The sequence below is a fragment of the Cryptomeria japonica genome, chromosome 2 (assembly GCF_030272615.1).
Source record: "Cryptomeria japonica chromosome 2, Sugi_1.0, whole genome shotgun sequence".
In the NCBI taxonomy this organism is placed as follows: Eukaryota; Viridiplantae; Streptophyta; class Pinopsida; order Cupressales; family Cupressaceae; genus Cryptomeria; species Cryptomeria japonica.
In genome coordinates this window covers 190,225,066-190,248,747 of record NC_081406.1, presented here as the reverse complement: position 1 = coordinate 190,248,747, position 23,682 = coordinate 190,225,066, and the positions used below count along the sequence as shown (strand labels likewise).

Below are 23,682 nucleotides of genomic sequence, written 5' to 3'. Positions count from 1 at the left end.
AATTGCTTACTGCAACTTCTTTGAAAAAAATAACTTATAAATTGAAAATTGAAAGGGAAAAGAATTACGTTCCTTAGTGGACATTTTAGTGAATATTTTGTCTATCTTGAAATGGTTGAGGTGGTAAAGTTATCTTATTCTTTAGATGTAGTTTTGAATTTTTTGATTTAAAGGTTCATCGTAATCTCAATTTTTACTAAAGGTGAGAAGCTTTAGAGTCTTATACATTAGGTTTGAAATCTTGTTGATCTAATGAAATAAAAAATAAATAAACATAGCTAAAGCAGGAGTGGAGTTTTTGTTCAATCTGTAAAATTAAAGAGTCGGAGCAATATTAAAATGAAAAATACTTGTATGTGCCTTATGGAGGCTGGTTTGAATTGCAAAATCTTAGTTTGAGCTTGCTATGTTGGCCAAGTTACATAGGGTATGCAAGCAACATAGGGCATTTATGTCTCTGTTCTTGGAGTTTGTTGTTTGTATTTGCGTTTGTGTTATGTCGTTTGTATTTGCATTTGTATTTTGTTCCTTTTCTTGTTATGTAAAACTAGTGAAATCAATGTGTAAAACAAATTGAAAAAAGGGAACATTCATGTTTAGGGTTTTCTATGGTCAATAAGTCAACAATATCCATCAAAATTAATGCAAACAAAGTGTTACATAAATTGTTTAGAAGTGCCATGTCACTAGTGGATTCATGCAAGTTCATGATCTGTTTGACGAAATACAGTATACAGTATTTGTAGCCTAAAAACGGAATTAAGTTTAGAATACCATATATCATGCATAGGCTAAACAAAACCACTATAAATATTACAGATTCCAAAATGTGAAATGCAGGATACTAATTTATCAGGAAGTATGTATGTTAAAGGATAGTCTTTAGCACATCCTTGTTTTTAAATCACCCACTTTTAACCATCTTAAATGGAAATGGTCAAACCTTAGCAAATGTACAATTGCCTCTTCCTATGCGATTTTCCTTAAACACTTTCTATGCTTGGAAGCCCACAACAAGACCAAGGAAAAGAGGAGGATACGTAGGTCCCAATACCTATCCTAACTACCTTATCAAGGAAGAAGCAGCCACAAGTTTCCTTTTCTAGTGCACTTTTGTTATAGATATATTGAAGGCCTTTTGTGGTTAGTTCCTCATAGGGCTAAATAATGCAACATTTGTGAATGAAGTGGCATTGAATGCCCATTCAAAAAGTCATCCACTATATGGTTGCAAGCTTTTGCAATTTGTTACATGTGGATATGATGCAATAGGCACATCTTTGAAAAGTTTTCTAGTTTAAAGGAATGGATGGTACATACAAGCAAGAAAACATTGCTGGCCAAAACCAACACTTAGATGTCCAACCATAGAAGTAGATTGTGGGTAAATCTTGTGATAGATCACAAGGTCTTGGAATTCACCCTCCTTTCCAAATTTATTGTTGAAAACCATGTGATATTAGGCAAAAATGTTAAAAATTGTCACGTATGATTCTTTACTTTTTGACCACTGTTTTCTTGAAATTTTGATTGCCATCTTTATGAGTTTTGCAATATTTCATTTTTCTTTAAAAATCAACAAATACCAATGGTTCCATTTATAAGAGTTGCATTCAATGATAAAAGTTACTATCTTTATGAAAAATTGGTTTTATCCATAAGAGTTTGTTGGCCCAAGGTTTGCTGTTGCACCAAAAGATTGACTTGTTAATGTTCCATACAAACACCAAAAATAAACAAACCACAAGAGGCGGTTAAGCCATGTCACGAATCTTGAGGGTGGCGTTGAACAACCAAGGGGATGGAGGCAACAACCTTTCAACAATCCCCTCCGCCCCCAAGAGTGACCGAGGGATTCGAACCTGTGACCTGAGCTCTTACACCAAAAGATCGACTTGTTAATGCTCGATACAAACACTAGAGATAATCAAACCACAGGAGGCGGTTAAGCCATGTCGTGAATCCCAAGGGCGGAGTTGAACAACCCAGGGGACAAAGGCACAAATCTTCCAACAAAGTTGTAATAGATCATAAGGTCTTGGACTTCACCCTCCAATTTTTTTGTTGAAAACTATGTGATATTAGGCAGAAAAGTTAAAAATTGTCACATATGATTCTTTCCATTTTGACCACTGTTTTTTTGAAATTTTGACTACCATCTTTATGAGTTTTGCAATTTTTCATTTTCTTTAAAAATTAACAAATACCTGCGATTCCATTTGGAAGACTTGCATTCAATGATAAAGGTTACTATCTTTATGAAAAATTGGTTTCTATCCATAAGAGTTGCATTCAATGATAATCATGGGCTGACTCAAACTCCCATTCGTAGTAAGATTCCTCCTATTGCTTTCATTTGTGGATTTACTTTTAACAATGTAACATAAAGTTTTTTTTCTGGTTCTTGTTCTAGTATTCATGCTGTCCATTAATTTTTTGCTTTCTAGTAAATAATTTTCTGTAATGATGTGGTTTATTACCTTAGATATAAACATTGATGGTTACAGTTTACAATATTAGGTAGTGTATGTATACTTTAATGGTTGATTGGTCGTTTGTTTTATTCATTTCAGGATGCTTTTCGTCATCTAAGTGGAGATTGCTGTCATTGGTTCCTTACTCATTTTCATACAGATCGTAAGTTTGCTTTATCTTGTGTTCTTTATAAAGTATGATTCAAAGAAGGCATTGGTATATACATGGAAATCATGTTAGTTAACTTTCAGAAAAGGATAGTCAATTTGTGCATAAAAACATAACTAGCAATTCCTTTCTTTAAAACATGAAATGATAGATTCCTACTTACAATTTACTTCAATGTTCGTTTCGAATTATTATAAATCTGCTATAACATAATCAGACCTGAAAATAGCTTTCAAAGACAAGAAAGGATTGCTCAAAAACATTTCCAACTCCATGGCAAGGCATAAAATGAACGGATTGCTCAAAAACATTTCCAACTCCATGGCAAGGCATAAAATGAACTTAGGCAATTTTTATGAGTTCCTCCAAATCTCCAAAACACTACCAAAATGTTTGTTCTAAGGAAAAGTCAACTAGGATGATGCATGAAGGGATGCAAGTTTACCTCCACAAACATTGAAGGGAAGCAAATTTACCTCTGAAAATAAGGAACCTAAGTTTGCCTTCCTCAAAAAAAAAAGTAACTTAAATCGACCTTCCTCAGAGAATAAGGAAGTTGAAACAAAGTGCAACGGTAAACAAGGAAGGAGGTGCAAATCGACCTTCACAAACAAGGAAGGGGTACACATCATCCTCCAAAAACATGGAAGTCTTCCTCAAAAAACATGGAACTCTAAACCTTGTGCAATCTTCCCTTAAAAAAACAAGGAAATTTTAAAAATTGTCTTAAGTGATCCTCCATGTAAAACAACAAAGTTTGGACCACAATTAAAACAAAAGCGAGGAAAACGTGGAATGTTTATTGGGCGCTTCACCTTGAATGATTATTTGCAAAATCAGCTTGGAGTGCAAAAACATGTGACTAGATGCAAATTGGGCTGATTTAAATCCTTAAAACCTTTGAAACGTGTTGAGCAAATGGAGATAGGTCCTCATAATACGTGTTGTAATGGTGAAAAATTAGGGTTTCCACCATAGAAGGAAGAAAACACTAATTTTGTGACTTAGAGACCATTACATTCAAAAGAGGGTTCCAATCCAATAGATCTAGTCACAAACCAGCAAGGATTAGGACTGAGAATTCTGATTGGATTGGGAGTTTTGATGATTTGGATTAATGAACCCTCTTTTGTGAGTGGAATTGCTGAAATTAGGATAAAAGTGTTGGAAATTGAAGTAGAAATGCATAAACAATAAGCTATAGTCACGAGATTGAGCCACGAACATGGATTTGAGCAAAACTAAAAGAAAAACATCAACAAACATTGTAACCCTTAGAATCCGTTGTGATTAGCTACGTGGTTTATCCAAACTTCATAAGCATCTTGGATAGAGCCTCATTGCCAGCGAGTGTCCATAGCCTTGGTGAGGTTATTGCACGAGGCTATGGTTATTGCTATAATCTCACGAAGATTGCTCTACTTCCGGTAATTTTTCTTTTTGTACCTGTAGAGATGTCCGCACACTCAAAGCCAAGTTTTTTGATATTTCCTTTCATTCATTTTTTCTTTTCTTCTAGATTTTTCTTTTCTTTTCTTTGGATACTGTTTTTCTTTTCATATATTTTTGACACTTTGGCTCATAAGCAATGAAGCTCACTTGGGTTTGATAATTACAGTGGCGCTGAAGGAGGATTTTAGATTTTTCACTAGCTATGACTTCACTGAAATGTGGAAAATTCAACAATGAAAGGGAAGAGCTTGTAATCTATTTATTGAATTCATTGCATATTTCCCAATTTTTAGGAGAATCAGGGAGAGGATTATTAAGATTGATTTCCGCATAAATATGAGCAAATGTAGTTAACTTCCTTTCCATTGTGAGAAACAAGGAACCCATGCATCGCAATAACAGATTGTAGAATGATGGATCTTCGAAAGTCCATGGGCAATTGAAGTAGATGAATTCATATAGGAATTTGAGATGGGAGTTATTACATAGAATCAAATCCCACATGCTAGTGTTTTATGAATAAGCTTGCTCGATTGTGAAAATAAGAGCCTTTTGCAAAGTCCATGTTCCACTTCACCATTTCGGAGAAAACAAAAAAAAACCATTTGTGGCCAAAATTACTTCCATGTACCCCTCTAATTACCAAGTTCAACAAACTCTTCTTGAAAAAGTGCAATGAAACTTTGATGCCAATAGACTTGTAGATTAAGGCATGCTTGGACAAATATGGCATATCATCCACAATTAAGTTGAAATTGATGGCCAAAATAGGCTGATTTCACTCTTCCATAATCAACAATTTGACGAAGGAGAATTATTACTCCTTTGGTCCAATTTAAAATCACTTGTGGTCTACAACAAGAAATTGATGATATTTGCATGATTAGATGTTGTGGGTTTAGAGGCTACAACATCTTTGAAAGAGAAGGCAAGTGGGGTCCTTTAGGTCCCCTCCAAACAAAACCCTATGTGCCTAAAACAGAAAACCCCAAGTGAGAGCTTATAAACTAGACATTCCTGAAGAGCACAAGAATATACTGAGAAGGGGGGTGGGGGGTGGCTCAGCATATTAACAAACTTTTACTTTTTGAATTTTAATCACAAGCATATAACTTGTCTTATAAACATATTCATTGCATACCAACATTTATATGTGATCTAACTACTGTGAACATAAATAGAACACAAGATATATATGTGGAAACCCTTATGGGAGAAAACCACGACAAATTAATGCTTTTATATTGTTTTTCTTTTGCAATTTATGTAGGCACTAACCTACTAGAGGCACCAACCCCTAAGTTTGTTTGTGAGCACCAACCCACTGGAAGCACCAACTCCCGCAATTTGTAGGCACCAATCTACTGGAAGCACCAACCCACTACAAGCACCAACTCCCAAATCTGAATTTGTGAGTACCAACCCATTGGAAGCACCAACTCCCACTTTTGAATTTTGTTTCCACCTTCTGAATGTTGGTAGTACACCAGATGATGGATAATTTGATCTTTTCAAATCTGCCTATCTTCCTTTCTCAATTGTATACTCTTCTTCACAAATCTACATATACAATTGTCTCAATTCTCCTTCAAAAATCTGCTGTAAAGTCTTTCCCGCATCAGCTATAAATTCTTCCTTAAATTTGCTATTAAGATTGTTGTGACCTAGTCACACATCAGCCCATTGCAAATGGGGACTGTTGTGACCTAATCACCCATCACCCCATCCTAGATAGGGACCCCCAACTTTTTAGGCCCTCCCAGTCTTCTGGCTTGCGTTTTTGGGGTCTTTTCGCAGCAGTTTCATTAGTCTCTCCGCTTTGCAGTTGCGGATGTTCGGGGGTCATTTGGAGTTGATCTGCTTTTCGTTTGAGCAAGTTTGGTGAAGTCTAGGGCTTGTTCTGTCCTTTTTTTAGGGTTTCTACCTTTTGTCCTTGATTTTAGGGATTTTTTGTCAGGTTTTGGAAAACTAAGCATACGATTGGAATCAAGACCTTTCAAGGACCCTCCCAGTAAAATTTGAGCCAAAACGGAGCAACTTTCTATTTTTAGAAAGTTCCTATTTTTAAGGGATTTTTCTTAGTCTCAGAATGTCGTCATTTTGCCAAAAATCAAACTTACTAGTTTTAGTAATTTCTATTTTTAGTAAGTTTCTATTTATAGTAAGTCATTCTTGCACCCTGTCTAGGGGTCTAACGCTGACACTTTGAAGGTTTCTATTTTTGGAAAGTCAATGTCGACAGGATCATTCGAACAAGGCGACAAAGATCAGACATTTGCAGATATCTCTAATTTCGGAAAGTCAGAAAGCAGACAGAGAAAGCCAAAAAATGGTTAGGTGCTGGAAGCCCATGCCTGAAATAGAAAGCTCAAAAATTCACCCAAGTCTGGGAAGGCACTCCAAAATCACAAGGAGATCAAAATGTTCTAATTTTGGAAGATTGAATGATGAATTCCATGAATCCATGCCAGGGTGAAAATTCCGCCCAGGTATGCAGTTGGGCGCTAAATCTAACTGTCCAGGGATACCATGGAAATTCCAAGAATCCATGACCAAGGCAAAATCACGCCCAAGGAAGTAATTGGGTGCCAAAATGGCATGCTCAAAGAGAAAAAGACAATTGCAAGAATCCTTGGCCAAGTCAAAAATGCAGCTGGACATGAGGGAGGGCACTAAAATGGTGTACTCATGGACAACGAGCAAATTAATGAATTCCTTCCTCAGGAGGAATTTCCGCCAAGGCCAAGCAAGGGCGCCAAAATGCAATGTGCATGGACAATGGACAAATTGCAAGAATCCTTGGCCAAGTGTGAAATGCACCCTAGCCTTATGGAGGGCGCCAAAATGGGAGGTGCAAGAAATTTATGAAAGAGTTGAAATTCCCTTCCAAGTGTCAAATGCGCCCTAGCCTGATGGAAGGCGCCAAAATGGACTTTCCAAGGAAAGGTGGGAAAGGTATAAAATCCATGCCTCATGTGAAATTCCGCCCTAGCACCTGGGAGGGCGCCAAATAGCAAGAGTCAAGGAAGGATGGAAAAGTTCAAAATTCCTCCTCGAAGAAATAGCGCCTAGGAATGATGGAGGGCGCCAAAATGGGTAGAGCATGGAGAATATTGAAAACTAAGAATTCCTTCTCCTAGGTGAAATTCCGCCCCAGCCTTGCATAGGGCGCCCAAAGAGAGTATGCATGGATAGGTGGAAAGGGTATGAATTGAGGTGTGCAAGGAGAATTGAAGAAGTTGAGAATTTCTTCCCATAGGCAAATTTGTGCCCTAACAAGGAGGAAGGCGCCAAAATGGTCCTCTCATGGATAGTGCACAAAATGATGAATTCCTCCTTCAGGCAGGAATAACACCCAAGTACTGGGTGAGGGTGCCAAACCAGGATGTTCATGGAGAGTATGAAATGAATGAATACCATCCACCAAGTCAAAATTCCGCCCTACTCTCCAACTGGGCGCCAAAATCAAACATCCATGGAAGATTCACAAATTTGATGGAATTCCCCCTTGTAATGTCCCTACAATTTAGGGATCATTAACCTGCAAAACAGATTGTTAGAACATGACAAACATATATGTATTTATAAGTAATTTAAATTGTAATCTAACTTCAATGCTCAATTAACATAATCATAATTTTAATCTAATAAAAAGGATACGAATGCCATACGAATGTATGTCCTTAGGCGGCTATGAGGCTCGCCTTCTTGGAACCCCTTGGTTCCAAGCCCTCCAGGAAATCGAAGATGAATTCGAATCCTATCTTGGGTGTAACCTCTTACACCCAAGCCCTCCAAGGAAGACCCTTGCCTTTCCTTGCCTTGGATGATGCCTTCATCATCCAAGTCCTCAGAAGGGATCGGCTCGACCTTTGAGTCCTGTCTTGAGTATAACCTCTTATACCCAAGCCAGCCAAGGAAGACCCTTGCCTTTCCTTGCCCTGGACGATGCCTTCATCATCCAAGTCCTCAAAGGGGATTGACTCGATCCTTCCCTTCTTGGTTAAGTTTGACCCAACCAAGCCTTGTATTTACATAACATTTTTGTTCATAAATATTCCTTTATGTTAACATGAACTCTTAATGCATTATATAATTAACTTATGGATATATATATCAACATTACTTTTCATCTTTCATATTTGCAATATGTTTCTTAAAATACCTTGTATTCCTAAGTCCCTCTTGATATGCAACTTATGTGTATATTATTTACAAGATTACCTTTTTCCTATTTATATCTAGTGAATGCTACACCCTACAATGTGTATACATTCTTACTAGACAATTATGAACATGACTTATCAATGGACTTACCCATTTCCCATTGTTCATTAATTCATACTAATTAATATTATTGAGCCTTCACCCTTAATCCTACTTATTAATATTAATAATAATAAAAATCTTTCATATACTATACCTTTTATTTAATATAGGTGGGGATTCTTACCTTGCAGTCCGATGTCCTCCTTCCTTTACCCTGCAATCCGCACCCCCTTTTTTCCCCCCCTCCTTTGAACGCTGCCTTCCTTTATAACCCGTGAGGGGTTGTGTCCCCCTATGGGCCCCCTTCCGCATGAAGGGGTGCAGAGGTAACCGTAGCCTAGGCTGCGGTTACCTACGCACCACTGCGTGCGGAGGTAACCCAGCCCGTTTGGGATACCTCGTTTCCTCTTTCCAAGTTATTAAATATTAATATATAAAATATAATTATTTCTTTTTAATATATTTAAATATTAATTGCATTTCATATAATATAGTATTTCTTTTTAAATATTAATTGCATTTCATATAATATATTATTTCTTTTTAATATATTAAATATTAATTGCATTTCATATGATATATTAAATATTAATTACATTTCATTTTAAATATATTAATTATTAAATATCATTTCATTTTAAATATATTAAATGTCAAGTGCCATTCCATTTAAATATATTAATTAGTAAATAGCAATAACTTAAATATATTTTTCATTTATTTATATTATTATTTTAATTATTTATTTACCTTAACCTAATTCAATTAATCCATGCATTAACATTATTAAGTATTTTTACATTCGGTGCAAATTCTCTTAGAGTGCATGATATGTCCTTAATCATGATCGTTGACTATACGATTAGTGTTCTTAAATGGTGGTTCATGCTAAACACCACTCTTGAACCCATCTATCATAATGGTCTTCTGATTACATTTGCAATTTTGTCTCTTTTAGAGACCCCACACAATTGCGGACCACTAGCGATGTATGTCCAATTAATGTCAGTTAGTCTAAATACTTTTCTTGTTCGTTGGAGAACAAGCATAGGATTACGTTGTACGTATTCTTTTTCCCATCCTTATCCTTTAAGGAATATTAGTTATAATAATATTTAATAGTATTTAATAAATAAATAACTTTCAAATATTCCTTCGTTGGTAATTATTAATTCATTTGGGGTCTTGCTCTCTTTCTATGTATAACGATCCAGGAGGGGACATGACATGAGGAATATATTATGAATGAAATCACATGAGGGAGGCTATAGGGAGGAAACTCTCTTAGTCTAAGGGGGGACTATGATAATCCCTAGGGTAGTATATACTGAATATCTATATGCATAGATATATGGCTTGGTTGATTAAGTTCAACCAGGAAGAGAAGGATCTGGTCAATCCCCTTTGAGGACTTGGATGATGGAGGCATCATCCAAGCCAAGGAAAGGCAAGGGTCTTCCTTGGTTGGCTTGGGTGTAAGAGGTTATACCCAAGACATGACTCAAGGGTCGGACCGATCCCCTCTGAGGACTTGGATGTTGAAGGCATCACCCAAGGCAAGGAAAGGGGTCTTCCTTGGAGGGCTTGGGTGTAAGAGGTTACACCTAAGACAGGATTTGAATTCATCTTCGATTTCCTGGAGGGCTTGGGACCAAGGGGTTCCAAGAAGGCGAGCTTCACAGCCGCCTCAAGACATACTTTCGTATGGCATTCGTATCCTTTTTATTAGATGAAAATTATGATTCTGTTAATTAAGTATCTATGTTAGATTGCAAGTTAGATTACTTATGTATCTATATATCAAAGTTCCCAGACTTGGACTCGGCTCTGACTCGGCAAGGCTGACTCGGCTCGGACTCGGCAAAATAAGAAAACCCTTGAAATTTAGAGATTTTTAACGATTTAAAATTGTTTCATACACCTATTATTGAATTAAGCTTAAAGACACTATAACATCATCAAATAGAAGCTAATTTGATCACATACATAAACATACATCCATCACATGCGTAGAAATGTAAATTGTAGTTGAAGGTTTCTTGACTCCACCCAGAACAAGACCTTAATTTTTGGTTTTTATAATAAAAATTTCAATCATCACATACTAGCTATTAGAAACAACAAAATAAAGCAAGTGTTCCAACAAAGCCAAGAAATTCTTAAGCCTAAGTTGCATGAATCGGGCATAAGCATGCTTTGTGCATGGAAGTTCAAGTGCCCTCATTTAATACCTACTATATTCTTGCAGAGTAGCTACAATTCCCTCCAACCAACAAGGGTGGGGCCATGCTAACTAATTACAGTTTCAATATATCTATGTTAAAAATTCTATTCCACCCTGCACTAAACCAACTAGTACTGCTAGCACACCAACATTCTGCAGCATAAAATATGACTGGAAACTCATAGCAATCACTGAACTTTTAACTCCATATCTGATGGTAAAATAACACAAAATGGACTGATAATGAAAAATAATATATTCTTGATCCCTGAATAACCTCTCAGAACTAGAAACAGTAGACCCCATAAGTGAAAAGCCTTATCATCCCTGAGCAAAATCTACATATCAGATCAAGTTACTTGATTTGGATGGTGTTTCCTTTGACTAAAACTTACCTTCAGCTTTACTCACCAGGAAAGTTCAAAATGTCTAAATGATGATAATAATATATTGGCACCCATTTCACTGTCAAGTATAACCATCTCCAATGTTGACTCTTACTTCATTCCAGTAAAATAGAACTCTGAAACAGAACCATAAATGTGTGTACTTCATAAACATTTAAAGGGGGATGTTTTTGGTACATAGCTGATGAACCATTAAGAGAAACTATATGATCAATAGAAAAAAAGGCACCATTCACGTTAAGGTAATAGATTAATAATCCATTGCTTCTGCTAAAACTAAATATGCTAGTAAAGAAGCATGATTACAATCAGACGTTGTAGAAAGATCTCCAACAGTCATGTTAAATGTTAAGCCTTTTATAATGAAAGTCATTCTTACATATTTCAACTATATGCATATAACATCGACAACCAAGAAATTAATTTAATCCTATCATGGAACTAGAAGTTTTGAGAAAGCTCACATCATCTTCATCATAGCGAAGTATTGACATTAATTGTATTAATAATATTATTATATTAATCATATTAATTTATACCTGCCGGGTCACGACCCTCGGACTTGGCGAGTCAGGGAGTGACTCGCTGACTCAGCGAGTCACTCCCCCTGACCCGTCCGAGCCCGGGTCAGGGTCACCGTGACCCGGCAGGGGTCACCCGGCCCGCTGACTCGCGTGACTCGCCGCGAGTCACGGAACTCTGCTATATATATATGTTGTTGTGTTCTAACAATCTGTTTTGCAGGTTAATGATCTCTAACTAGTAGGGACATTACAGTGGTATCAGAGCATAATCCTGCCATCCTGTGGGAAACGTTCCTTGTTTATGATCACATATTAGAGGAAGAAAGGAGCAAAAGCAATGGCTGATCAATTAGCCAAACAGTTCCCACTAGTGAAAACCCATGCTCAAGCTTGAAAAAATTGAAAATTTGCCTAAGGCATGAAAACCAAGAGGTCAAGGAGAAATAAAAAAAGTAAAAATCCCCTCGGGCAAATTTTTGAATTTGCTATTTTTAGACACCGAATCTCGCCGGAATATAGAAAATTTTATAGATTTGGAATCATGGTGAAATTCTCTATCTAATGAACTTGGCTCCTAAATTTTAGGGGGATCCCTAAAAAATAGGGATGTTGAAAAGAGACGTGGAAATTCCTTTAAAAGCGGAAGACAACAAGTTAAGTTGAAATCAAGCAAATTTTGAGGAAATCCTTCAATTTCCTTCCAAAGTTGGAAATAATGGAAATCAATGAGTTGGCGAAGGGAATCTTCCAAGTATGACGCATGACTTGGTGCATTTAAGGAAACTTCTAAATTCAAACTCACTCGCATGGGAAGTTTCTTTTGCATGGCGCAGTGATTGGTGAAAGTATGACGCATCATGAACGGAATTGCTAATTTAAATGCCTCCTAACTTAGCAAGACCTTTTGAAGAATTCTATATAAGTTTGGAAAGGCATTTCATTTCTCACGTGCAAAATTCAAGAAAGGAAAGCTGGAGAAGTGAAGGGTGGTCATACTTAGCCTCTATTTTCATCATCTCCAAAGTGTGTCCCGGATGGCGGAATCAAGCAAGGCAACTACCCTCTCCAGGAAGGCATTGATCAAGGCAGAAATGAAAGGTTTTCTTCCCCATTCCCGACTGAATTCTAGATGGGAAGAAATCAGCGAAACTAATTTAGGCACATTCAATTTGGTTGCATTCAAGATCAGAATGTTCGGGACAGCAGGGCACGGTCCATCACCAACAGCTGTCAAAATTGTCAAAAGCGGAATTGTTGCAATAGCTGGTTTTCCTCCTGCTATTCAATGCTCGGACTTGGTCCAGGAGTGTGCAACACATTATAAATTGGAGTGAAAGACAATCTCAACGCCTGATGGCAACATCGTCTCTAGAGTCAATTGGTGAGGCTTTTGGAATTCCTTCGCACTATTCCATGACATACAGGACCAACAGTGGAGCTCAAGCAGTGTATGAAGCAGGTCCTGCCAGGTGTGCTGATTTCATTAATAAGCAGTGGTTGCTGAAGCCTAGGGTGCATGCCTCCAAAATGCCAAAAACTCTCACCATCTTCGAGTTCAAGTAGGAGTATGTGGACCTGATAAAGATGCTGAGTAGAGTAATGGGGTGTCCACATTTTGTGAACTATGAGACTTGGATGTTCTTCTACATAGGCAAGATCGTGAATTCAAATGCGCTAATCGACTGGGCCAGATTGATCAGTCACTACTTGCACGAGCAGTTGAAAAACTTAAAAGAAAAAAGGTCCCAGTCCTTTTTCATGAGCTCCTACCTGTTCTATATGCTTGTGCGAAGGGGAGGATTTGATGGATTGCCAGCAAAAGGAATTATGGGTTGCGGACCAACTCAGCTCAAAGTACACAAGTGTTATCCTCAACTGCATCTTCACAATGTCAATTCTTACAGGTTGGCGAATGACACCTTCACCATGTACTTGACACAGCTTATGCAAAAGAAGTTGCACGTAAGGGTGTCACCGCAAGCAAATGCCTTGGTCTAGAAGTATGGAGCTGCGTTCTTGCAATTTCCTAAATTCACCTACATCAGGATGCAAGGATTCTCATTCTAGTCATACAAGTTGCCAAGATATCTATCAGACAAGCTTGTATTGCTGGAGCTCATTAGAAAGTTAACCACCTATGATCAGTTGCAGAAGAAGAAGAAAAAGCAATCAATTGAATTTCCAGTTGTCTTGGGTGACTTCATGGAAATATGCCCAGGCTTGGAAGCCGTTGAAAGTGCAACAGGGGAATTGGCATTCTATCGTCTGCCATTTTATACATCCAGGGCCTAGTATGATCCTTATTGCCAAATCAGAAAGGTCGCCGACGTCAAATTCATACACAAGTTTCACTTAGAAGATTATTGGGCAGGTGCCGAGGACAACCTTTAGGTTCGGAAGAGAATGTTGGGCAGGTGCCGAGGACAACCTTTAGGTCCGGAAGAGAATGCATTCCAGATTGCCCCTCGACACCATCAGGATAACTGAAATTTATTAGGTGCCAAATTAGGTAAAGGAAGATGTAGATTTGATACAACCTGAATTCGAGAAAGTAAAGGATCAGCCTATTCAGTTGCCAGATTGGTTAGAGCCCGAGATGGATGATTTGAGTATCTTAGTTAGATCAGTGTTGAAATTCACTAAGCACTAGATTGATAGGCAGATAAGGAAGTTGGCGGAAGGGAATGTTCATTGAACATATGAGCTAATGGGAAGTCTAGATTCCCACAGTGAGGCAACCGAAGGCTCTTTGTAGGTTCGGACAGGAAGGGAAGTTCAGATGGATAAAGGAAAAAATGCCCAAAAGAGACCAAGGACAGCAAAGAAGAAGGATATCCAACAGGAAATCCCTCAGGAGGTTCAACAGGAAGTCCAACAGGAAGAACCTCCACAAAAGAAAGCAAGGACAAAAAGAGAGCACTCACCAACAAGTTCCTCGAGTGTGTAGGAGGTAGAGATGTTTCCACATACCACAGGTCCACTTCCAGAGAGCATTCCGACACCAGATATACTTAGCATCAACACTTCACAGGGACACCATCGGCTAAGAAGTCAAAGGCAAGAAAGTCCCCTCACCAGGAAGAGGCTCGCCAGGATAGCTTCCACGAAGCTATCTTTGGTGAAATGGAGGAAGAGTCACAAGAACAGGAGCACATAAAGGATCACAGTCACTCCATCCTATCTCCGAATTGGCTGGTAGGAAGGCTGAGAAGGGAATCAGAAGGAGAAACTGATCTTGCTCAGGAGTTGGAAGAATTGTTGAAACAGATGGATCAGCTAGTAGAAAGGAAGACTCCCCGAAAATTTTCCAAGGTAGTTAGGGAAGAATCTGGATCCCGAACCTTGCACATTGTTGAGCCTGTAGTGGATAAAGACAGAAACGAGATCAGGCAGGAGGATTATGTTATCAGACAGATTGATCTTGGCCATGCCTCCACAGGTCAAGTAATGAGAGACTTTGAAGAATCTTCCCTGGCCATGAAGGAGAAACTGCTGAAATCAAAGGCGAAATGTAAGCGACTGAGGGAAGAAAATAGAGTCCTATGCGAGTACGTCAAGAGTTTCAAAAGACCCCTCAGAGAGGCGGGTTCTTCATTCACTCCTCCTTCCTCCCTCCCTAAGGAAGTGGTTGATGATGCATAACTTATTAGAGTGATGGCGCAAAATTCCCGGGAATGGATAGAGGATGTTTATACCGAAGCAGGGAAATTCATTGAGGATCTAGCTCAGCTTCATTCAAAGTTCGTGGCCCTCCTGAGCAGATTAGAGACAATAGAAGGATTATGAGAGGATGTGCACATTTACCAAGACTTAACCATTCCACGACTCAGGGCTCTGACGAAGGTTCCAAGGCAAATTCTGGTGGACGGGAAAGTGATTCAGGAAAATGAAGCTTATGACTTTCCCCGATGGTTCTACGCCATCTGCTCAGGAAAGAACACCTTTGATAAATTCAGTGTAGACTCCTTTACTTTGAAAGAGTCCATTAGAGGGGTGCAGAAGGAAATCATTAGTGCAATTGAGGCATTGTTCGTGAGGAAACTCAATGACGGTCGAATAACAGCGAACTCCCTGAAATCTTAGTTGCACGATTTCTTCTTCTTAGGTTCATTCCCCAAGGAGCATTTTGCAAATGTTTCTTCATTCTCCGGTATAATGAGGAAGACACGGGAAGTCATAATGGAGTGGGAGAGCTTCTTTTCCAAGAGTGAGGAAGAAATTGCCTTGATGGAATTTGACATTGAGAATGTGCCAAGTGTCTCCATCAAAGAGCTGGAAGTCGTCGTTAGCAGACATAAACGAGCGGGATAATGGTCGTCCATTCTTGGACGAGAATCTTTTGGTTGAATAGTAGTGGCGGATTTACTGTTGGAGGTATTTTGACTAAGTGTGGGTCCGGTCAATGCATGTTGCCGTCGGATGAGGAATCTTCTTGCATGCAGCCTCCTCATTTATTGTTTTATGACAGATTCTCCGTGCGTGTCGTCGTCACCAGGAGAATGGACATTTATTGCTTGTATGGAGTATTTATTATATTCTGGGCATAATCAGCATCATGGGGCACATTTAATGCACTAGTGGGCGCTATTTTAGGCTTTTAAATTAATTGTATATGGGCATAATGGTTCATTAATTGCCGATTCCCACCTTGTTGCACCTTGAGTGGAGAATCTTCTGGGGTGAAACCCTAATTAGGGTTTGCATGGCCTGAGGCCTATATAAAGGGGTGACCCACCTCATTTGTAAGGAGGAGAGATTATTATCTGAGATTGTTGCATCAGGATTGTGAAGTAGCCAACTTAATGCATTGTTCAATTTTGATGGTGTATTCTTGTTCTACTTTGGCAATTTGGATGGTCTTGCTCTCTTCAATTAGATTAGATTTGCTTATATGTTGTTAGAAGAACTAGATTTGATAGGAGTGCTTGTTGCAGAATCCAAGCTCATACTTTTGGGGTGCAGTTGATTGTTGTACACCGTGCGAAGTTAGCCTGAGCCCTTTTGATGTGTATATGCTTAACTTCGATCATCAGTAGAGATTGTTCGATCCGATGGTCCATATTGATGATCTGAAAAACCTCCACGCACCCTTTGAAGACTGCACCGCCTTCGTGTAGTTGTGCTCTGCTGGTGAAACGAAGCGTGGTTTGATTTTGCATGAGTGATCCCGTCTCCTGTTCTTAGGATTAGATTAGCTTTAGCATAGTCTTCTCTACCCTACTCTCATTTACTTTTCGCATATTTCAAAAAATCCAAAAGATCCAAAACTAGAGTTTTCATTATAAATCATCCTTGGCAGAAATCCTTGAGCTTGCATAAGTTTTCCTCAATTGAACACACGTAAGGCCCCTTGGGTTATCAGCAAACCCATCAAACATCTGAGTACGTCCACACACTGGAGGAACCTTGGAATTAACCGTTTGAACTTTAAGCAATCCTAACATACAGACTAATCTTGATCAAGAGAGGATAAGGTGACCGTTGGTGACTTTATTCTGTGTTGAACGCGATCATAAAAAACACGTCAATAGGGACCCCCTACTTTTTAGGCCCTCTTTGTCTTTTGGTTTTGGTTTTTGGGTCTTTTCGTGGTAGTCTCGTCAGTCCTTGGAGTTTGCAAATGTTTGGGGGTCAGTTTGATCAAGTCTGTGGCTTGTTTGAGCGAATTTGGCTAAGTCTGAAACATGTTTTGTCTGTTTTAGGGTTTTGACCTTCAGACTTGAATTTGAGGCCTTTACTTTAGGGTTTTGAAAAAACTGAGTGTTGCATTGAAATCAGGTCCCTTTAAGGAACCTACACATGAAATTTGAGCGAATTCTGAGTAATTTTCTATTTTTAGAAAGTTCCTATTTTTTAGGGATTTCGTTGCCTCTCGAATTGGTCTAATTTCGCCGAAAAACAAACTTACTATTTTTAGCAGTTTTCATTTTTAGTAAGTTCCTATTTTTAGTAAGTGTCCCTATGTCCCATTTTTCCCTAATCCTAACATTTGAAACACTTTCTATTTTTGGCATGTTCCCCACATGTAGACATTGAAGATTGAGCATTCATGATCATTTCTAAATCTGGAAAACTAGAAAAAGCAGGCTAAATGGATCAAAATTGGCTGTATGGGTTTACTTTCCACAAGTGGAAAACGTGGAAAATCTTCTAAGCTTGGCACATGGAAATCACTTCAATTCCCAAAATGGCATTTTAATCTGGAAACGTTCAAAGTTGGCTAAGTCTGGAGAGGAGGAAGTCAAATTCTTTGACATAGGTAAAATGGTGCCCAAGTCCAAGATAGGGAGGCGCCAAATTCAAGGCACCATGGAAAACTTGAAAAATCCAAAATTCCTCCCTCAAAGAGTTTTAGTGCCCTAGCTAGGAGAAGAGCGCCAAAATCAAGTGGCCATGGAAAATAAAAAAACGTTGAAATTCCTTTAGCAAGGTAAAATGGTGCCCAAGTCCAAGACAGGGCGTCAAATGTTGCCATTATGGATGAATTGATTATGTGTTGCATTGATGTTTTGTCATTGATGTCAACACTAGCTGTTATGGTTGGTTACTGACACTAGCTGTTATGGATGGTTACCGACAGACAGGTTTTGGTTATCGGTAGAAGATCTAGTGTTACCGGCAGAAGATTATCTGTTGGATATTTTTGACATGTTTGGATCTATGGAGTATGTTTGGTTACATGTGATAGTGCTTTTGGAGCATGTTTTGGTCAGTTGGTATTGACTTGGTAATCAGATGCTATCATACACTCTTGCAAACCGTTACCGACATTGGTTTAAGGTTTAACTGGCAAAGCTTTCATTGAAGAATCATGACAGGATGCATAAGTGGATTTGATGCGGCTCCTAGATGAATTTCAGGATGTTGAAGATGTTCTTTGATCGTGCTTCAATTGCTTGAAGACATTGCTTTAGTGTGGTGGACTGAGAATAGGTCCAGTGCCTTTCTAGGTTATGGACCGGTATCATGTTAACGTGCACTCCACACGTTATCGGGATGTTTCAAGATAATTTATGGATTTGTAATTGTTGTTTTGGTCTTAAGCCGACATGGCATAGCATTGTAAAATGGATTTATGTAATGATCTTATTGTAATATCTTTTAGGTGGCCGACCTAATTGGTTTAGGTCTTAGGGTTGGTATAAATGATTGTAAGAGCTCATTGTAGATCGGGTATCGTGGTCATGAGTTGTAATATCATATGCGAAGGGTCAGGTCGATCATAGGTGATTGAATTGGGATTAAGGAAGAGGTCAAAGGCCTCCGGTATTGAGCTTAACCGGGACTGTAATCAAGCATGGTAGATGCTATCTCTGACAGTTCACTCTACTAGATTGTTGTCCATTTATCTTGAGGTGGCTTTAACCTCTGTAGTCAGTGGGACTCTTTTGTAATGAGCAGTACGCTTTAGGCAGTGTGCCTTCCTGCATGTGCAGGCCCCTCATTGTAACACATACTATTTGCAGGAGTATCATCTGACTGTGGGTAGGCTTCCCACTGTGTTTTTTCCCTTTCCGGGTTTTCTACGTACAAATCATGGTGTTATGTGGTATGGTTGCTTTGCATTGATTATCTGTTTAATTGCCGAGTTACATTGTTTACCGGTATTTGTGTCTACCGACATCTATTTCTGCTTTATCGGTATTTGAATATTTATTTGCTCCGGTTTAAGGTTGTATTGTGGATTAAATGTTATAATCTGTTAACAACTGATTCACCCCCCCCTCAGTTGTTCACCGGTTAACCTAACATCAAATTGGGTGTGTCATGGAAAACTTAAAACACCAAAATTCCTTGGCCAAGATGAAATGGTGCCCAAGATAAGAGAAAGGCACTGAATGAGGGGTGCCATGGAAAATAGTGGTCAAGTCAGAGTCATGGTGCCAAATGAAGGGGGGCATGGAAAAGTGTGCCAAGGTTGAATTCCCTCATTAGGGTGATCTAGCACACAAGTCTTGGGCAGGGCGCCAAAATGAAGATGCTAGGGAAAACTTGAAAATTGCAAAATTCCTCACTCAAGTTGATTTAGCGAGGAGAAGAAAGGGCGCTAAACAAGGGGTGTTAAGGAAAAACAAAGAAAAATGAAAATTCCTTCACTTAGTGGAATCCACACCCAAGATTGAAAAGAAAAACAATTCCAAGGCAAGAAAATGGAAGTCAAGGGTTGATTGGATGAAGTCAATAAAGAAAATCCCCTAGGGAATAATTTTGAAAAATCCATTTTTGGGCATCAAAATTCATTCAAATTTCAAATTTTTTCTAGATTTGGAATCTTGAGAGAATTTTCTCTCTCCTAGACCTTGGAACCCTAATTTTGGAAAGTTCCTAAAAAATAGGACATGTGCGAAATTGATAAAAAATTTCCTTTGCAGCATGGAAAAGTCAAAATTTCAAGAAAATTCTTCATAAATCAAAAGTTTCTCTTCGGAAGTTTTCTCTCCCCTAGGGTTTTCCCCCAAGTGGCTGGATAATAAGAATCTTAGGTCAATCTTTCAAAAAATACCTCCAAAATTAAAAAAAATGGAAAGTTGGCAAGTTGGCAACTGTTATCACAAAAGCTTGCACCCTTGCTGAGCTATCAACTCAGCAACCTTGTGAAACATGGAAACAACTCCGAAGTGTGGGACCTTGTGCAAGGGGGTTGAGTCTCCGGAGAAGGCCGACTTCCTTCTCAACCAGGTGTAGGTGTTGAACCAACTCAACACTTCAAATTTTACTTCTAAGCCTATCCTAACAGCTTGCAGAGGAAAAGGGAAGAGACAAATGCTTACAAAAGGAACTTCCTCCAGACAAGACAACCCTTCACACTTCATAATTCCATTGCTTTTCTCTTTGATCAATTGGGGGAGTGCCGGTCCATGGATCGTATCTCTGATCGGTTCTCATTGATTGACCAAGGGTGTCATAAAATGACAATAGTGACACAAGAAGAAAGAATATTCCAAATTATGATGCACAACTTAAGGCATTAAAGGAAAATTCCATTTTGGAACTCAACTATGAAGGCATGACCTGTTTGCATGGCATCTTGGAGAGGGTATAGTATGACGCATCAGTAAAACAACTGCCAAGTTTGATCCTTGCCAACTTAGCAACATGTTGGAGAAATCCTATATAAACGTGCAAGTACAATTCATTTCTCACTTGCGAATTTGGAGAAAGAAAAGTTGGAGAGAAAGTGCAAAAAGTTAGACTTGGAGAATATTTTGTCCTTTCAAGAAGCTTTGTTCGCAGGAGAAAATGGCTGAATCAAGTAAAGTGGCAACTATTACCAGGCATTCACAGATAAAAGTTGAGATGAAGGGATTCCTTCCGGAGTCCAAGATGGTGTCCACATGGAAGGAAATCAACGACACAAATTGGGGGACATTCAATTTGGTTGCTTTCCGAATCAGGATGTTTGGGACAACATGACACACTCCATCACCTATCGCTGCCAGAATTGTTAAAAGCGGAATTGTTTCAGCAGCTGGTTTCCCCCCTTCTATCCAGTGTCTAGAGTAGATCTTGGAATGCGCAAAACACTACAATCCGGAGATGGAGCTATTTTAACAAGTGGTAAGCTTTTGGCCAACTTGACTCTAGAGGTTATTGGTGAAACCTTTGGGATTCCATCACATCATTCCATGGCCCATAGGACTAGGAATGGAGCTACGATAGTATATGATGCAGGTCTTGACAGATGCATTGAAGTTATCAACAAGAATTGGATGCAAAAGCCTAGACCACACATTTCTAAAGTGCCTAAGACGCTCACCATTTTCTAATTCAAGCAAGAGTATGTGGACTTGATGATGATGTTGAGCAGAATTATGGGGTGTCCACATGCCATAAATTTTGAAACATGGATGTTTTTCTACATTGGCGAAGTCATGAATGCCAATGGAATAGTGGATTGGGCTAGACTAATCAGCCATTATGTGCATGAGCAGCTAAAAGATTTGAAGGAGAAGAAGACCCAATCCTTCTATATGAGTTCTTATGTGATTAATTCACTTGCAAGGATGGGTGGCTTTGATGGCTTGCCAGGAAAGGGGCCCACGGGATGTGGGCTAACATAGTTGAAAGTATGTGAATGCTTTCCTCAGCTAAACCTACACAACACCAGTTCTTTCAAACTGGTAAATGACACTTTTACTATGTACCTAACCGGATTTATGCAGAATGAGCTTCACAAGAGTGTCGCTAAAAGCCAAGGGCTTTGGTACAAAAATTTGGGGCCATGTTCCTACAATTTCCAAAGTTCACTTATATCAGGATGCAAGGATTCTTGTACTAGCCATATAAATTACTGAGGTATCCATCCAATAAACTGGTGCTGCTGGAGCTTATGAGGCAATTGACGACCTACGACCAAATTCAGAAGAAGAAAAGAAAGCTGTCTATTGAATTCCATGTTGTCCTTGGTGATTATGTGGAAGTGTGCCAAAACCTGTTAGCAGCTGAAAAAGTAATAGAGGAATTGGCATTCTATCGCTTGGCATTCTACACATCCAGATCTCACTATGATCCATATTGTAAAATCAGGAAGGTTGCTGGATTAAAATTTGTCCACAAGTTTTACCTGGAAGATTATTGGGCAGGTTCCAAGGACGAACTTGAGGTCAGAAAGAAAATGTTTTGTAGATTGCCCCTCAACATGATCAGGATTGGTGAAATAGTACAAGTCCCGAATCAGGTGAAAGAGGATACAAACGTAGTGCAACCAGAGTTTGGAAAGGTCAAGGACTAGCCCATCCAGTTGCCAAATTGGTCAGAACTTGAGGTAGATGACTTAGACATTTTAGCCAGGTCGGTTTTGAAGTTCACTAGGCAGTGGGTTGACCGACATATGAAGGCGTTGAAGGAGAAAAATGTCCACCTGAGCTACTAGTTAATGGGAAGTCTGGATTCCCACAATGAGGCCACAAAAGGATCTTCATAGGCCCAAGCTGAAGAAGGGGAAATTCAGCAAGGAAAGGCTGGACCTAGTGAAGGAAAAAGTGCTCCAATGAAGCCTAGGACAAGGAAAAGGAAGGAAGCCTAGCCAAATGTCCAACCAGAAATTCAGTCAACTGCTCAGTAGGAGGTCAACTCGGAAGAATCACAATAGAAGAGAGCAAGAGTGGAAGAAGTTCAATCGCCGGCTAGCTCTTCGAGTGTGTGGGAGGTGGAAATGTTTGCACAAGAAAATCCAACAAATTTGCCACAGGGCAATCTTCTCGACAGTGTTCCAGCACAAGATATTCTTAGCATCAACGCTTCACATAGGCCCAATCAGCCAAGGGTGTAAAGGCAAGAACTTTCCTCTCATTTAGAAGAGCTACGCCAGGATAGTTTCGTAGAGACGGTCCTTGAAGAAATAAAGGAAGTGTCACAGGAGCGTATGGAGATTCAGGATCGATCAATTCCCGCTCTTGATTGGTTGAAAGATAGATTGAGGAAGGAACCAAAAAATGAAATTGATACAACATGGGAATTGGAAGAACTTTTGAAGAGAATGGATCAGCCAACAAAAAAGAAAGCTGCTTGGAAATTTTCCAAAATCACGAGAGATGAGTCTGGATCCAGGACTCTACATTTAGTTGAGCCCGTGATAGACAAAGGTAGAAATGATATCACACCAAGTGATTATGTGATCAGAGAAATTGATCTGGGGCGTGCTTCCACGGTTTAAGTAGTGGAAGACTTTGAGGATTCTTCCTTGGCCATGAAAGAGAAGATGCAGAAGATGAAAGAAACGTGTAGAAGGCTAAAAAATGAAATCAAGGCCTTGTGCGAATATGTTAAAAGCTTCAAGCATCCGCTTAGGGAGGCAAATCTGTTCTTTGTTCCTCCTCCCTCTCTTCCTAAAGAGGTCATTGATGACGTTGAAACAATCAGGAAAATAGCCCAAGATTCCAAAAAATGGGTGGAAGATGTTTTCGCTGCAGTTGGGAAATTCATTGAAGACTTGGCTCATCTTCACTCCAGAGTTGTTGCCATTTTGAACAGGCTAGATGTGGTGGATGTTCTATGGGAGGATGTTCACATTTATCAAGACCTGACCATTCTGCGACTCAAAGCCCTAATGAAAGTTCCAAAGCAGAAGTTGATTGATGGGAAGGTGATTCAGGAGAATGAAATTTATGACTTCCCACAGTGGTTTTGCGCCGTTTGCTCCGGAAAGGATATCTTTGAAAGG

General features: G+C 39.1%; 1 protein-coding gene across 1 annotated transcript in view; it reads left to right on the top strand.

The window, feature by feature from the left end:
• The window catches only part of LOC131049154 (uncharacterized), a 68,013-nt gene that overhangs the window by 26,568 nt on the left and 17,763 nt on the right, over positions 1 to 23,682 (top strand). The window contains exon 4 of the mRNA XM_057983190.2: positions 2,574 to 2,637. Coding sequence (XP_057839173.2) covers positions 2,574 to 2,637 — 64 coding nt within the window. The remainder of the gene's footprint in view (positions 1 to 2,573; positions 2,638 to 23,682) is intronic.